Source organism: Bacillus rossius, chromosome 2 (assembly GCF_032445375.1).
Source record: "Bacillus rossius redtenbacheri isolate Brsri chromosome 2, Brsri_v3, whole genome shotgun sequence".
NCBI classification, from domain to species: domain Eukaryota; kingdom Metazoa; phylum Arthropoda; class Insecta; order Phasmatodea; family Bacillidae; genus Bacillus; species Bacillus rossius.
The window spans coordinates 38297556-38315710 of NC_086331.1; the positions used below are offsets into that span (position 1 = coordinate 38297556).

Consider the following 18155-nt stretch of genomic DNA (forward strand, 5'->3'; position numbering starts at 1 on the left):
TGCTCATTAACGAACAAAGTCAAAAAAAGCAATCCTTAAAAAATACGTGAAAGCATATAATAATTTTAATTCACAAACGGATAAAAACAAGGCCTAATGGCTTATTCACCATAAAGCAAGCAAATTGTCAGAACACTTTAAAAAGCATGAAACAATGTAATTTATGATCATAAAACTTATGGCAAACAAAAAAATATTTCTTAAAAGGAACAAACATCTATCATTTAATGATATCAGAAAATTTAAACACTGTACTGAACATGGGTTGTTACAATATAAACATATTATAATTCATCAGTCATATTGATGGAGAATGTTTTTAAATGTGAAAATGTGTTTTTTACCTTGGATTTTAACTAAAACACAGAAAATAACAATTACAAAAAGAAATAAATTCAGTAGTTAATTTTTAACACACGTCCATGAATTTTTTCTAATAAAAATTAAAAATCACACACTCTCAGTAACTGAACACCTTATCACAGTACCACCAGCAACCAATATGATGTCATTACATATATTTTACTTGGTATTTTGCTGGCATAAATAAAGAGTACTGCCAACAATTTTGATTAAATATTAAAAAAATAACTTTTTTTATGTACTGAAGATAGCATACAACATTAAAAATTGTAGTGCTGGCTTCTAGTCACAAAATTTAAGCCAAAATGGTGAGACCTATACAATATTATGTGTCATGTCCACCAGTTTGGCCTCGGCTGGTATGATAGCACAAGCCCCAAGTGCGCCACCCCTCCTACATAATCTATGGGGAGGAAAGTTAGTTCGCAACCCGCCCCTAGATGGCAGACAAAGGGGAATGTAAATTAAGGAAACTTTGTCTACCTGCCCAGCCTAATTCAGGACAATTATGTAAATACCCAGTGTGTGACAAGAAACCTGTTAATTATACAAGTGAATGTAAAGAGTATTGTAATTCGAATATGTATGCACAGGAAGGGTACAGATGTGCCCTCCCTAATGAATATGTACATACATTGTATATTTACCCTGGCTGAGCTAAGCCAGGCAGAAAGCTCTTCCCAGTAATTCTGGGCAAATAAAAGTGACAGAATACTTGAGCAGTATTGTTTAGGCAGCGACCTCTCTGGAGGACCGCTCCTCTCCCTTCCCTCCTCTGGTAGGCAGCGACCTCTCTAAAGGACCGCTCCTACCCCTTCCCTCCTCTGGTAGGCAGCGACCCCTGCTCGGGGACCGCTCTTATCTCTCCCTACTCTTGGGCAGCGACCCCTGCTCGGGGACTGCTCCCGCTCCTCGCCTCTGCCCCTCCCAGAAGCCTGGGACAAGTCAATTTGGCGCCCAACGTGGGGCCAGTCAGCTTGGATAACCTGAGGACCACGCCCTGCCTCTACGAGAGCTATCAGCACAGCCGGAGCCACATCCACTTCCAGGAGTGCAGAAAACACCTGGTGGCGCCCAACCCAACTGAAGGATGTCTTCTGGATCCTGTGCCGCACCTCGCTGCAGTGCACCGGATGGACCCAGCATTCCCTGTGTATGCTGCAATGCCCAGTTTCACCTACAATGCCTTGGGATCGTGGAAAAAGTCAGTGAACAGGCATATATCCACATATGCCAGCCCTGCAGACAACTTCTGGTAGAGAAGAAGCCAACAGTTCCAGCTCCCCGGCGCTGCTTCGCGCCGAACTGCCCGGAGACAGCCCTAGTCATCGTCACCTGCCAGGCCTGCCATCGCGACTACCATCTCGCCTGTCTAGGCTGGGAAGATACACCACTGGACCTTGCTGGGATGTCGTTTACCTGCGCCCAGTGTAGAGTGAATCCCAGTTTACCTTCAAGTACAGGATCTGCAAGTGTACCTCGGCCCTTTAGAGGGCAGGATCATGAGGACACTGTGCAATCTGTCCACCAATGGGAGCAAGCCCTACGGGCACATGCAATCCACCCCACCGAATGGGTGGACCAGATAGTCCCATTACTACTTGGGGAAGCCTCTAGATGGTGGAATAACCATGAAGGGCTGTATGACACCTGGGAAGAGTTCACCGGGGGCTTCCTGAACCATTTTGGAAGCCAATCAAGACTGGCAAAGCTTACTGCCCAATTATATGGTACCAAACAAAAGGAAGGAGAGGATGTCGAAAGTTTCTTACTACAGAAAAGGAAACTTTATAAGAGGCTACACCCAGGGAGAGACCCAAATGAATTTCTTCCTACCTTGTTGGAGCTGGTGCGGCCCAACCTACGGCCATTTCTACGGCATCCGCCTCCCGAGAATTTATCCGAACTTATGGTTCGTGCCTCTGCCGTGCAGCGAGACTGTCTCGAAACTAGGGGCACTGTAACAAGTAAACCTTGTTCACCACCAACCCTGGTACAAGAATATGCTATCCCCAACAAAAGGTTGCTGAAGTGTTGGCACTGCCCTGAACAACACTTTCACAAAGACTGCCCAGTGCTCCGCTGGCAACAGTCTGAAAGGAACAGCCTCAACACAGTAGACCCCTGGAGGGAAAGAGTGGTGCCAACGAGCCCTACCCCTACACCGAAGGTAGAAGACCTCAACTCCCAAGCTCGGCTCGAAGGTAGACCGACCCCGAGCCTTATGTGCATACAGCACCACCCACAACAAGAACTGCCAAGAGTCAAGGTGCAACTAGACTCACAGCCCATTCAGGCTCTTATCGACTCAGCCGCCACCACTAATTATGTGCGCGAGAGTGTGGTGCAGATAATAGGGACCCCTATTAATTCCCAACCCCAAATGGCACAGCTTGCCACCCAGGGATCCACCATGACCTTACTGGGCAATGCTGTGGTACAATGCTGCATGGCCGATATGGAGATGGAGATCCCATGTTTAGTCGCAAAGGACCTTCGAGAAGAACTTGTGCTGGGCCAAGATTGGCTCACGCAGCAGCAGGCGATATTGGACTTTGAAGATCAAACTTTTCACTTCGGACGAACGTCCCGCCGGACTCTTGACTGGGGCACCAAAGGAATGGGTGACCTGAATGCCCCTAATCAAAGTGGTGGTAACCCTAATCCTGGAATCTGCACTGAACAACACAGAGACCAACCTATGGTTGTGTTGACGCAAGGGGACCAGAGATCTCAAGAAACTCCTTCCCTTCGCTCTGCCACAACCAAGCTAAGCCAAAATAACTCGGGCAGTGGTTTTCAGTGGTGCCAGAAAGGAGGAACCCCAAAGGGGAAATCGACCATGCAGTCATGGAGACAGCCGCTGAGCGGCGCCCTCTCAAAGGCAAGATGCCACTGGAAGAAAGAGCCTTTTCCAGACCGAGGAATATGGTTTCCCCAGAACAGGATTCACCTGCAGCCATGGAGACGGAAAACAGATCTGTCCAAAAACCCAGAACCCCAGGAACCTACTAGCCCCTCTTCACCAGGACAACTACCTCCAGGACCCTACGACCATGGGAACGGCTGGGCAGACCAGCCCGCTACCGACTAACCTCCGCGAAGTGTAGTGGCCCGTGTAGAGGAGCCAGCCCTGGGACTGAAGCCCAGCGTGCTGACTCCTGGCATGTGCAACGATCCCAGCCAAGGCCACAGAGGGAGGGGGGCGAATTGTCATGTCCACCAGTTTGGCATCGGCTGGTATGATAGCACAAGCCCCAAGTGCGCCACCCCTCCTAAATAATCTATGGGGAGGAAAGTTAGTTCGCAACCCGCCCCTAAATGGCAGACAAAGGGGAATGTAAATTAAGGAAACTTTGTCTACCTACCCAGCCTAATTCAGGACAATTATGTAAATACCCAGTGTGTGACAAGAAACCTGTTAATTATACAAGTGAATGTAAAGAGTATTGTAATTCGAATATGTATGCACAGGAAGGGTACAGATGTGCCCTCCCTAATGAATATGTACATACATTGTATATTTACCCTGGCTGAGCTAAGCCAGGCAGAAAGCTCTTCCCAGTAATTCTGGGCAAATAAAAGTGACAGAATACTTGAGCAGTATTGTTTAGGCAGCGACCTCTCTGGAGGACCGCTCCTCTCCCTTCCCTCCTCTGGTAGGCAGCGACCTCTCTAAAGGACCGCTCCTACCCCTTCCCTCCTCTGGTAGGCAGCGACCCCTGCTCGGGGACCGCTCTTATCTCTCCCTACTCTTGGGCAGCGACCCCTGCTCGGGGACTGCTCCCGCTCCTCGCCTCTGCCCCTCCCAGAAGCCTGGGACAAGTCATATGTATTACATATTTCTCTACATTTTGTATGTATGTATATCATCTTCAAAATGTAATTTTATATTTCACGTTAAACGTTTGTACTTTTATTATATTTTTTTGGTGCACTATGTATTTAAATTTATCATACCCTATAAATGGGGTTAACTATTATTAAATTATAAATGTAATAAAAAGGACTAGTAATAGAATTTAAAATTAAGACACTGCCACATACATTTCTCTTTTTCTATGCCGTATTTGTTTTGTTCATTTAATTTTTAAGTATTTTTATTAATAAGTTTTCATTTTGTATGCATAAAATATTTATAACACATATTTTAATTAAAATATTTTTTATATTCTTTTGTATTCATGTATTGAATTGTGACTGGCAACACTAGCACCAGCATGGTGCCAACTGCCTCTTGCCTCCCTCCAGTTGTCTTTGGCCGCCACTCAAACATACAGCCTCAGCAAACGTACAGCCTCACACTTTCTCTACCATTTTGTTCACCAATCCAGCTAAATGGCATGGTCCAGGCACCCTCTAGCTGATCATGAATGTCTTATGTGATTTTCTTAATAAATATGAGGTGTGTGGGATGCATCGAGACATTACAAACGTCTATGAGTAGCGGCTGGAAAAATTAGAATCTACTTTTTCTACAATTAGCAACAATTATTTTATATTTAGCATTTAATATTGTGGAATTAACTCTTTCATTGAAATCACATTTTGCTCATGCCTTTCAAAGTTAAAAAACTACAAAAATATTTAGGAATTCATAATAAATGTAAAAATTGGTAAAGAAAAAATGCTATAAGTTACAGATTTAATTAATTGTAATTCACAACTCACATGGATTGACTGGGTTGAACTTAATTTTGAAGTTATCTCAGATACATCACTTGGCAGCATCGTAGACTCAGAGCAATATCACGATATATGCTTGTCACAAAAACTAGTGTATAGAATAGTATCCAGAATATCTTAACACAGGAAAAATTTTCAAGTATAAAACATATGGGGGAACACCGAGCACCTGTAAGTGCAGCTGTGGTTTAGCTTGCAGTCATGCTACAGCAAAATGCAAAACGGTGCAGCCTGTGCGAACGTGTTGTATTTGTGTACTAATTAATGTGCCAAAACATCAACTTATACTTATAAGTATCCCAAACAATCTGCAAAGCACAAATATATGATAAGTATTGTATTGTTTAATGGAGAGGCAAGTCAGGTGATAAAAATTCTACCAAACAGGTGTAAGGCTGAAACTAAAGGTTTTGTAACACAATTTTGAAAGCAAAGTTAGGCTGAGTTTATAAACTATGCAAGAAAAGCAAAAAGCAAAAATGTAATGCAAGCATCAGCAACTTTCAACTTCTTGCCTTTCTGCTTGCGTTTAAGCTTGCGTTTCTGCCCTCTATACATGAAGTAAAGTGTTACAAACACTTTTAAAGATGCAGATGTGATGTGTCTAGTAGGCTACCATTTTATTTTCATCACACACATCACATGTTTACTTATTTAACTATTGCACAGTGAAAGCAAACAATGATTACAAATAAAACTATAAAGAATTTCACAAGTTTTTGTGGAAAACATTTTTATCAACAGAAGCTAGATGAAAAAGTTCTTCTCTACTGTTTTACAGTTGAAACAAGCGTCTTTCATAAACTATAGTAGTTTTTATTGGTATTTGTTGAATGCTGCATCCTTGTGCTCTTACATTTCTTGCGAAGTTTATATATCTAGCATTAATAAAAGTGTAATGGTTTTGTGGCTTTTTAGAAAGAATAATTTACAACTGAATGACAGATTAAAGTAATTTAACTTAGAAAAGCATTTATGTCAAAAATTAGCAAAAATAGTTTTAATGTCAGAAACTAGTAAAAAAAAAAAAAAAAAAAACAGCATTTAAAATGTAAATAAGCAAAAATATACCATTCATGGCAAGGAGCTAATTTTTCTGGCTTTTCCATCAGTCGTTTTAGTAGCACCATCGCTGAGAATGAGGTGTTTGCATTGCATCTCAAAAAAAGATATTGTGAACTCTTTGGTTGACCACATGGGCGATGTTAAGTGCAAAGTTAGATTTAAACCAGATCTCTATGTAACTTAAATAATTTAGACTAGTGCCCCAACATCTTAAAACAATAGACATAAACTATTATTTTTAAAAAGATGCGCAGTCAGCTTAAACCAATTATTTTAAAACTATTCACATTCAGCTTAAACCATTTAAATTTAACATTTTTAAGTTTCTTTTTAATTTTCGGAGCTTCAAAACCACAATTGTACTCCACATAATTAAAAAATTAAATACAAAATAAAGCTCACATAATTGGGTTCCATAATAGTGTATTCACATTTATGCCAATAATTTGAATGCATGGAGTTAGTTTTGCCAGTCCAGCAAGTATACTTGCACAATCTAATAGGAACAATTTCAAAACTTAAAATTTCAAAAAAAAATATTTATTTCATTGATTGACACACACAGTATTCAATATGCCCATTTCTAAATATTGTGTGAACTGCTGGATAAACTTACCAGTTTGTAAAATGCAGACGCCATGAGCTTTTCTTCCATTTCTCTACATATTTTTCCTTGTTCTTTTTCCTCCTGAAAACATCAATAACATTTATATGTACTTTTAAAATAATAAGTATTAAAAACTAAAACCATAGTTACAGTTTATTTTTAATATTAATAAAATATTCATGATATTATTTTAAGCATACTTTAGGCACCTTTTGAAGACATCAACTTTAGCTGGAAAAAAAAGAAGAAGAAAACATCAACTGTAAAGGTTTAAAACACTGTTACAAGCCCTTTTAATATATTATAGAACAAATATTGACTATTTATACAAATTAATGAAACGATGGACAGCCTGTAATAGTATTTAGTAGTTGGTTACAAAAAGAGCATGAAACTGTTTTAAATTCATCCAAAAGATTTACTATCACAGAGTCTCCTCTAGCAAATATTTAACATAATATTAACAAGAAAGGTACTGACCCAACTTTACAGGCACAATCACACTATAATAAACTTTTCTTTTAGCATGAAATCCTGTAATGTATTTTATGAAACTTGATAAGCATTCAAGGGCATTTATTTTTAATTATAAACTAAAACTACCACTGAGCCATGAATTTCAGTAATCATATAAATATAATGAAGCATAGATATAATTACAATACACCACAAAACTATGTAGGTACTATGTATAGTGCAATGGGAATGGGTGACTCTTGAGGCACACTCGCTACCCATAATACAGTGAGGCCCTCTTCAGGTCAGTCGTGCATGCTGCCAATGTCATGCCTCAGAAATGTCAGACAGCCGCCCAATCCCGTGAGTAGCAACATTATGCCATTCTGACTGCAGCTGCGAGACGGTAATGTATTTTAGAGGGATTACAGAAGCCTCTCAAAGGTACCAGACAAGTAAAAACTACATAATACATATTTTGTCTTGGGCCAAAATATCTTGTCTATGAATATCAAATTGATTTAAGCCAGTAAAGGTATCAGCAAACAAAATAAGTATTTTTGTGAGCTTAAGCATTAAGATAAGAAAGTTTGGTGTTGGTTGTCTGCAGGAATAAAAAATAAATAATTTAATCTCCTGAATCAGTTAAAACAAAATTTATTTAGATATTTCCTACAAGAACACCATCTCAATTCAGTGCGAGATGACAGACTAGTTGAAGTACCCATTTCTTATAACAGCAAAAAATTTATTAAAAATTACTTATAATCTAATATAATAAACAATTAATTCTTTTGCATTTGGCAGTTTTAATGTTAACTTTTGAGTGTAACAAATTTTCTACAAATTTTGTGCTTTTAAATAACTACTTTAAGGCTCTGTCTCACATGCCATGTTAATTCATATGTTTATTACTATTATTTGAAGGTTTCTCCTGATAATTTAACATGATCAAGCCCTTGCATTTAATGGTTCATCTAAAATTTTCTAAACAGAGAGTTACTTAATATTATCTTATAGCGATAAAAAGTCACTCAAGTATTCATAGTTAATTATGATAATTTGTGCCACATTTAACAGGTTGAAAATACAGTTAAATAAACATTTCTTGCTAGAAAATTTGTGACCCACGGACAAATGCAAGAAAGCTAGCAGAATCAATTGACACGGAAATCCCTTATAGTATTGACAATAAAATAAAATAACCAAGTTGGTGTATGAGACTGAGGCTTTAGTGACAAAGAATTTTCTCTCCAATTAAGATAATTGTTTTTAAAATTTAAGTAACAAATTATAATAAAAATACTTAAAATTTGTGCATCCAATAAATGTTTTGCAATTCTTAAGTATCAGTGAAATTATCGCACCCAGTGTATGCTCCAATAATGTGCACACAGATTAAAGAATACGATAGGAGATGTTTTAAGGGGAATGGTGCACCAGAATCATAATCAACAAAATAATATATTTAATGATTCAGCTGCTAGAGACAATTAGAAGCATTCTGGTGTATAATTTATTTATTTTTAAATTTTTAACCAAAGTTATTGTTAATTTTCTGAAATTTTTATAATTAAACTTTTAGTCAAAAGCTATAAAGAATTTAGTGGTAAAACTTTCGTAGATAAATCTTCAGACACAAGAGATATGATTAAAACCATAATTTTATCTGTAATCATTATTAATATAATGTATTTACAATATTAATTTTAATAAATGAGCTGTTACAAAATAACATGATATTCATTTGTCAATTTAAATGCATTCACATTTAATTTACATACTTGCCAACGTTTGAGATTATCAATCCAGCAGAAAAATTTTAATGGTTAATTTTAACGTAAATCCAATGTGGTAATTTGGTTACTCTACAATTAAACCTAACAAATTACTAATAGTTGTAAATTTTATACTATTAGCCTCAGTCAAAATATTTTCTGAAAAAAAAAAAAAAAATCTTTTAAAAGACCTGAAAAATCTGGTTTGTAATTTTATAGTTCACACACATCTAACAGTACTTTACACAATATTGCATCTCTCATCAAATGTACTCAATTCATCTGTTTATATCTAGGTCTGTACTAAAATATATAAAATTATTTACAAACTTTTATAGTAGCTATTTTTTCTTAAGGGAAATAAATGCTTCGGCAAGGCTTAACCACATACCAAAGTTCTACCACCCTATTTTTTTGTGTGTCAAACAGAAAAAGTAAAATTAAGTCCTAGATGATGGCATCTCACATATTTCCATTAAAATGCTTTTATTAATGCAGTTACTACAGTAAATTTTAGGTAAATAAATCCTAAACAGTATAGAAATGATTTTGTATAAAACTATGTTAACAACATCTCAATTTTTCTTTTAAAAATTAAATATAAATTGATTAAGTTGTGAAAAAATTGTTTAGTTCCAGTCAAATAAATAAAACTATAATTTACTAAAAAACTAAAGAACCCATGTAAAGATCAACTAGAAAAAAGCTTTTTTATAATTCATTTAGCTTTAAGATGGTCTGCTTACAAATAGTCTAACGTAATTAATTCAATCACTAGAGTGGCCCGAGCATTGCCAAGTGTACCATACTGCAGCATCTCAGACCATAGTAAGACGGTGAAAAATCTTTTACACATGACATTGAGTACCTAATATTTAACAATCTGAGGTTTTATTTGTTTAGGGATTGCTGCAATCACAAAGAGTTATCTGCTAGAGTCCATTTAATTATATTGACGTAAGTAAGACTATATTTATCCTCTTTCCTCTAGTGAAGAATTTTTGACTAAGCCGTATAATTATATTTTAAAAATTTGTTCAAGCTTTTCAGAAGGAACACCCAAGAAACAAAATATAATTATTTCTAATGTACTAACTATCCCAAGTTGGCCTTACTTCTAATAGGTACCTCAAGAAGGATTTCAAATTTTTATTTTATTTTAAAACGTGTCTGTTTGGATTGCAAATACAGGATAATATACTATAAGTATTGAGCACTTCATATTGCAACTGTGATCACATTATCACAATGGCATTTTTAATCAGGCAAGCATTTGCTTGAAATACTTTTTGCACAGGTATATGATCTGTGAACATGGATGTTACAGATGCTGCTGCAAATAATTGTTCTTGTAAACCACAGCCTCTTACTTCATATCAGGTATTTCATTAAAGAGAACAGCACTGCAAGCCTCTCTGGCACATAGTCACATTTTTTGTGTGCTCAAATTAATTACTAGCTAAAATTTTTCATCTGCAACACTGCAAAAAACCGCTGATCCCAAAATGCTCTCTCAATGCTTCAGAAACGTAGTACATATATTTATGCATACATTGTTCTCAGGTTAGCAAAATAAATACTGATGGAAATTACATATATTTATCTAAAATTGCAATACATCAGTTAATAATGTTGTTCCCTGTGTCATACAGGACCCCAAGTCCAGGTTTGAAACTAGATACAATAGTATATAGATTTGACATCAAAGCTAATATTAATTATGCAAGTGAGCCTCATTATAAGCCTTTAGGGCAGATGAGACCAACGGCACATGTGACGCTGATACTCAAAAGCAATGAAATTAAATAAAGTATAATTACTCAAATAACAGAAGCCTCAATGCTTGGTTTCATACACAATGTTGGTTATTTCATTTTCTTATTATTATTGTTATGTAACAAATTTTCCTGTAAATGCATTACAAAAGCTTTACTGCATTTTATGTTTCATATAAAATTTTCTCAGCAGATATTTACTAAATATTATCCAATGATGGTAAATGTCACGTCGGTATTCATAATTATGATCACTTGTGTTATATTTACAGCTTAAAAATAACGTTTAGTAAATAACTGGTAAGAAAATTTGTGACCCAACAATCAATGCAAGAAATACACTTTCTGGAAAATCCCATGATAAATAGTAATGATCAGAAAATTAACTATAGTAAAATCCTCTTAAAGACATTTTTCAAGGGACTGGATGCTAAAAACTTCTTAACAGGGAAAACTTCATGAATGAGAAATACATAGTTAAAATTCAGTTGCCACATAAAAACAAATTTTACTCCAATGACATACTGCATTAACTAAAAAATTACACTTACCTATTATTATCATCAGTGTGTGGAAAAACTGTAAAGTATATCAGTAAACTGAATTATTTAAATTGAATTTAATTCAATAACCACAATAAAAAAATTTATCTAAACATCACTAGGAAAAAAAACAGTAACTAACATTTACTGTTTTGGAAAATACTGGGTCAGAGTTGTTTGTTTTAACACATTTTCAGACTGATGCATCACAAAATTATCTAGTTACCTCAAAATCTTCCTCACACGATCAAAAAAGTTTATATATAAACCAACCTTTATTTTTTTTTTTTTACACTTTGACGAAACCATAGTAGCCAAAGGTTGCTACCGCTTCATCATGATTCCATTCAAAGTAGATGGCTGCATCCAGAGTTTTTGTTTTTTTGTCATACTCATTCTTGGTATCAAAGGATTTGCATCAACTTCCAATATAATTTTAAGTTTTTCTTCAAACGATAACACCTTCTGTTTAATGGGTCCTCCACTATTTGTAGAAGCCCTTATGCACTGTTTTTCACACCACTAAACATTTATTATGCTTGATAACCTTAAACTCACCCCTAAAATAAATGTAAACTAAAACCTATATTTGTGGGTTATTAATTATTGATTATTGTTTACTGAGTACGTAACAAAGTGCGCACACTGCTTGCAAAAAAATTTAAAAAACGCCAACAGGTCAATAATATTGGCTAATGGTAATCTGTTTTGCTGTGTATTCATCACGTGGTATAACTCAAATAGGGAAAATGGAACAGCCTCTCAGTCTATATGAATGCAATCTGATGATCGGTCCAAAAATTCACTTGTAACAGCGTGCGGCGTTTGGTACAGTTTTCAACGGTCTTGTGCGTTTATTATTTGTCAGATGTTATGCCTCAAATGGGGGAAATGGCAAGCAGATAAAACACCCTTTCAGTCTATATGAACGCAAGCCGATGATTGGTCAAAAAATACACTTGTAACAGCATGTGGCGTGCGGCAAAGGTTTCAACGGTCATGTGCAGTACAAATTATTTCATTATCGTTTGGAACTACGTAAATTTTTAAAAATTAACGATAAATAGAGTTTAAAATTTTAAAGATAAACATTTTTTTTCACAAACGCTTAACATTATGTGTGGGGAGCATCTATTAATGCAAACCTTATGAATGGGAAATTTAACAAAGGGCTGTATTTAAGTGATCAAGGGAATAATTTCGGAAATTAATAAGCAGGAAAACTCATTATTCAGGAACGTCATAAGTAGAGTTCCGTAAAAATGGTTTTATTTTTTTACCACATTTCGTTTTTAAGGATAAGCATTTCGGTTTTATTTCGCTGTTATGATTTTTTATGTAGTTTTAAGTCTAAAATATTTGTAACAGTTTTTTGAAACGTATAAATAAGTTAATTGAACAGATTAAATTTATTTTAGTCATATAGTGCACACTTACAATAAAAGAAAGTTATATTAAAATCTCAATAAAAATGTTTTTGTAACATTCACATGCAACTTTACATATTAAAATTAAAAACAGGTGTAATAAGATGCTAAAAAAAACTATATTAAGTTGGCCTCATTGAAAACAAAATTAAGAGATTCAATATCTGAAGAAAAACAAAAGCAAAGACATTTAGTCTTTGTTGTAAGAAACCATTGTGTATATTTCTGCATTTTCTGGTGTAAGTCATCTTCTCCGGTCCCTAACAATACAAGAATACGTTGAGAAAGACCTCTCAGAATCAGCATTGGATGCAGGCAGCCACAGCAATATGGGTGCAAACGTTGAAAATTGAGGATAATCTGCTCTGAGAGACCAGAGAATTTCACAGAGATCAACATTCTCGATATTTGGATCTTGCAGCTGTTCTGCAGTTATTCGCTTCAGGACCCTTAAACCTTCAATTACACATGATGGTTCCAATCTACATTCCTTGAAAGTTGGCAGTTTATGTATTTTTCATTTGACTGGCCTACGAGATGTCTCAGATGTAGCATTCCACTGCAAGCATGAAAAATGGTTCTGGCAAGATCTGAAGACATCAACGATTTGAGTTTAGTTTCACTTTGTTGAGCAGCTGTTTTCAGTTTATTTACAACCTCAGCTTGCTTTACAGTTCGAAGAACAGACAGTTTCTGTATAATAGCATGTGAGAAAATTCTATCTTTGAGTAAAGCTTAGTACAAATGTCTTCCAACTTGCACTGAAGCAAGTGTGATGTCGGGAATGAAGTCCCTTCCAACCACTCTATTAACTTGATTAATTTTGTACAATTCTCAGCAACAAAACAAGCTTGAACTCTGACTTCCTAAAGTTCATGTTGAGTCATGTCATTTATGTCTTTCACCCCTGAATTGTTGCAATCAATCATTTCATTCATGAATGCAATTATATCGTCAAAATGTTTGTCAATATACACCATTGCCTTAAACCAAGAATTCCAACGTGTTGGTACTGGCAGAGGAAACAATTTCACTGCTTGTGGGTCTTCTTTATATCTTTCACTTAAAAATGTCAGGTACGCATGTCTCCTTTTTCTAGTGTTCAAGAATGCACTTTTAACATTTATGACAAATTTGTTCAACTCCTTAAGTGTATGCCATATGTTGCCTACAAGATTTATTTTATGTGCCCAACATTGTATATGGATGAAATGTTCACCAATAACACAAAGAATAGTAGTAGCACACTTATTCATATATGGAGCTGAATCTGTCACAATCGCAATACAGTTTTCAAACTTGACATTATATTTGTTCAGAATTTCAAGTATCACCTGAGTGCATGTGGTTGAATTGGCCATATCCAAAACAACTGAGGCGGCCAAATACACATCTTGAGCTGATGAAGGTTTCAGTGTTTTAAAAAGGATATTAAACACACAGTTTCCATTTTTGTCCGTGGTTTCATCACACAATATTACCAAGTCTTCATTGCTGATGTTTTCCTTGATTCCCTCCATAATTTTTTGACAGATCAAAGGGACATATTTCCTTCGCAATGTGTCGGCACAAGGCAAATCTCCACCTCCAGTTACGTTACCAGCTATCCAGTTCCGTAAGCTGGGATGATCAAGTTTTTCTAGAGGGATTCCAGCAGCAATGAAGGCCTCAGTGGTGTTCTTCACAAAATATTCTTTCTAAGTTTTTGCCTTCTTAGAAATTTCTTGCATCTCTTGAAGTTGTATACACTGCCAAGTTTTTGTTTCTTGTGACGATCACTTTCCAAATGTTTTTTTTAAAGTATCCATTTGTTCATGTTCTAACCGACAATTACAGAACTTGCACATGAGAATATTGTCCGTAACATAAAACCTGTCACACTTGAACTGTGTGGCCCTGACCTGAGGGGTTACTTTAGGCTTAGGAATATTTAGAAATAATTTACTCAGCTTGACATAAAAATACCGTTGTATAATAACTTCACATACTTCGTTCAATGATAAAAAACCCGTCACTTAAAGAAGAACAACTCCGAAAATATTACATGTGCATGTGGCTTTAAAACAAAGATGGCAAAGTAAAATCATAGATGAATGTTAGTAGAATACTAGAAGTAATAATACTTGGTAAAATCAATGGATACGATCCGAAATCATAATTACCCAGCGCACATGTATCTGTGGAGTTTACATCTATGGTGGAAGCAGATATTGATTGTTTTTGAAAGCCTAGGGAAGTTGGCAGATATAATTTATTTAGCAGTTGGTAGACTAGGTTTCAGATCGAAAACATCGTGAATACGTGAATATATTTTAACCACGGCCTTAGTTCTAAGGCCGTGATTTTAACTAAAATGAACAGTCTTCTTGATTAAAAGGTTATTTACTTTGTATACTGCATGTTCAAATAACAATTATATTTAATGAGGAAATTTTTTTTCTCAGTAATAAACATATGCGATGGTGCATCTTGAACTATTGCAGTGAAAACATGGCAAACACAATACACGAGATACGTTTCTTTTTTAGGAAGCTGGAAATAAACTTAGGTGCGTAGATGAAAACTTTCGACTTGCATTTTTTTTTGCACGTGATTATCGTTAATATTAATAACATGGGTTTTAAGTTAATTTAGTTTTTATTTTGCAGAAAACAACTATTTTGCAGTTTTGTCGCTAATTGAGGTTCATTTCAGTGTTATTTCGCTACATCGCAATTCGCGAAATTTATGTGCCAATAATCATAAGCGAGTTTTACTGTAACTAATTTGGCGAGTTGAACCTTGAGTAATACTGATCCAAAATGCACAAAGATAAAGGATGCTTATTTAACTAGTTGTGTAATGGTTGTCAAATACATACCTATTTGATTAAACTAAATATTTTGTTTACTCAACACTAGAGGTTTTCTTAACAATATATAACACTTTTTGGTATGTAAATGTGTGTCCCAAAACTTTTAAAGGAATATATCTAGTTAAAATTAATGCCTACTTATAGCAACAAAAAAAAGCGCACATCTAAAACAAGATTCAAAATGAGAATTTTAATTGTTAATTATAAATTTATTTTAAATAAACAGCTATGATCAATCATTTTCAACCTAATTTATCATTCTGGAACATTCCAATTGAAAATTTTGCAACAAAAATATTTAAAATGCAATTTTACGAGCTATACAAAAAATTCACTAAAGAAAGAAATTAGTATAAGTCTTACTTGCTTGAATATAACTGAAATGTTCTCAAATCAATCAAATCAAACAGATAAACAAATAAAACCCTCAAATTGTTAAATATTAGGTGATCTGAGCTGCAGCAGTATGGTGCATTTAGCAATGCTCAGCTCGCTTTAGCGATCCAAGTATTTACACTAGACTCTTTGTAAACATACTTTCTTAAAGCTAAAAGAATATGAAAACATATTTATTTAGATGGTTCTGATGCTGGTTTCTTTCTTTTTTAATAAATGGTATTTTTATTTCCATGACTTAGGCAAAATAATTTATTTATTTCATAAATTTACCAATTTATATTTTATTTTAAAAATAAAACCTTGGGATGTTTTTCACATGGTTGTGTTAAATTAATTTTTATAATTTTTTTTATTTATTTTTTATATAAAATCTACTATAGAATTGCGTTAATAAGATGCATTTTAATGGAACACTGTAAGATTCTGTCATCTAGGACTTAACTATACTTTTTCTGTGTGATGCACAATGTAAATGGCTGTAGAACTTCGGTATGTTGTTAGGCACAGCTGAATCTACCACTGGTTGTGCTACTTAGGGTTTTTTTTCCTGTGTGGGTCGAACAAAATAATAGTCGAGGCAACATAGACAATGAGAGGCATAAACCTGTAAAAAATTTGTCCAAAGATGAATTTTTCCATCACAGTGTTCGAGTCTACTATGCTTAGTAACATACTAAATGTTTACTGCCGTACACTTTTTGCATTATACTGATAACATGTAGTAAAGTCCTTTACATCAGCATCTTACAGCCATCCATTAAAATGTTTTTCATAAATGCAATTTCTATCGTAAAATATTGAAATAATCTAGAAACGTTATTCTATACAACCATGTAAAAATATTCGAGGTTAAATACTAAAGATGGAATAAAAATTGTAAAAGATTTGGTTATGTTTTTAAAAATGTTATAGAAAAAAATTTATTATATACATACAAATGAAGGGCCCAACATGAAAATAATCTTTATAAAGGTTTTGCTTATCCATTAGACTTTAAAGTGGTGTGATTATAAAGAGCCTAGCACAATTAGTTGGATCGCTAGAGTAGCCTAGGCACCGGAGTGTGTATCGTCCTGTGGCGGTGCTCCCATCACAGCAAGTCAGCACGATGTGCCTTACACGCGACCTTGATGGCCAAGTTCAGACGATAGTGTATATTTATTTTTTTTAGGGGATGTTGTGAATATGTTGCTTTTATTTTATTTAGTATATTTAAGTTAAATTAATGCAAGTAGGATAATATTTTAATCATTTTTCTCTTATGAAGGATTTTTGATACAGCTTATAAAATTGTAATGAACTTACTATTTATAACTTATAAACAGTACACACTAAAATTACAATTTAATAATTATGTATGTAAATAATTTAGGGTCATTCCAAATGAAATCATCCAGAGAAAACAAAATTTTGCACCCCACCCTCTCCGATTTTTATGAAATTTTTTTTACAGCATCTATGAACAAATATAACAATGCGTATTTTTTATTTTGGCCAAATTTGCTTTAGTTATTATTTTGTAATTTTTTTAGAAAATGGTGCATTTCAACCAATCTGTTATTTGAGGTGCAAGATGAAAAAGGCACTTTTCAGTAAAAATTTTATTGTAAAGTTATTATTTAATACTAAGTAATGAATTTTACAATTCCTACTTGAAATTTCATCAGGATTCCAAAAATCACGTTAAAAATAACATTAGACTCATATTAAACCCTGTTTTCACTCTTTAAAGTTGGCGCTCTGTAATTTTTTTCATCTGTACAGTGATTTCCATAAATGTTCATAACTTTTTTTCTGGCTGATCCAATGAGGCTGAGAAATGTCTCATTTGAAAGAGGATGAAAAGTACTATAATAATATAAAATAAAATTCATGGGTATTTGATATTATCATTTGATAAAAAGGAAAAAAAATTATTATATTGCTGAAAATATGCAGGTTAGCTCTAAATCATTATCAAATCAATAGTTGGAACAATCATATTAATTTTATTTATTTATTATTACACATAACACATAGTTTGTGTACACTTTAAAATTAGTTAACCTTCTTTTACTTGAGATTAACATTTACAGTAAACTCTCGATTATCCATGTTAATTAGAACCCTGGATAATCCTTTTCATGCTAATAGCCCTCGAATTTGGATTGCACCATATATTTGCCTTCAGTAGAATTCTGAGCACAAGAGAAGTCTTTGTATT

General features: G+C 34.7%; 1 protein-coding gene across 2 annotated transcripts in view; it reads right to left on the reverse strand.

Annotated features, from left to right (window-relative positions):
* Positions 1-18155, reverse strand: part of LOC134529246 (protein Hook homolog) — a 150661-nt gene that overhangs the window by 17964 nt on the left and 114542 nt on the right. The window contains exons 14-15 of one of the 2 annotated variants that reach the window (XM_063363148.1): positions 6731-6802; positions 372-4179 (exon numbers count right to left, since the gene is read on the reverse strand). In XM_063363148.1, the coding sequence (XP_063219218.1) occupies positions 4039-4179; positions 6731-6802 (213 nt within the window). In that variant the 3' untranslated portion in view covers positions 372-4038. Of the gene's footprint in view, positions 1-371; positions 4180-6730; positions 6803-18155 lie in introns of those variants that run through there. The other variant, XM_063363149.1, reaches the window with a different exon arrangement.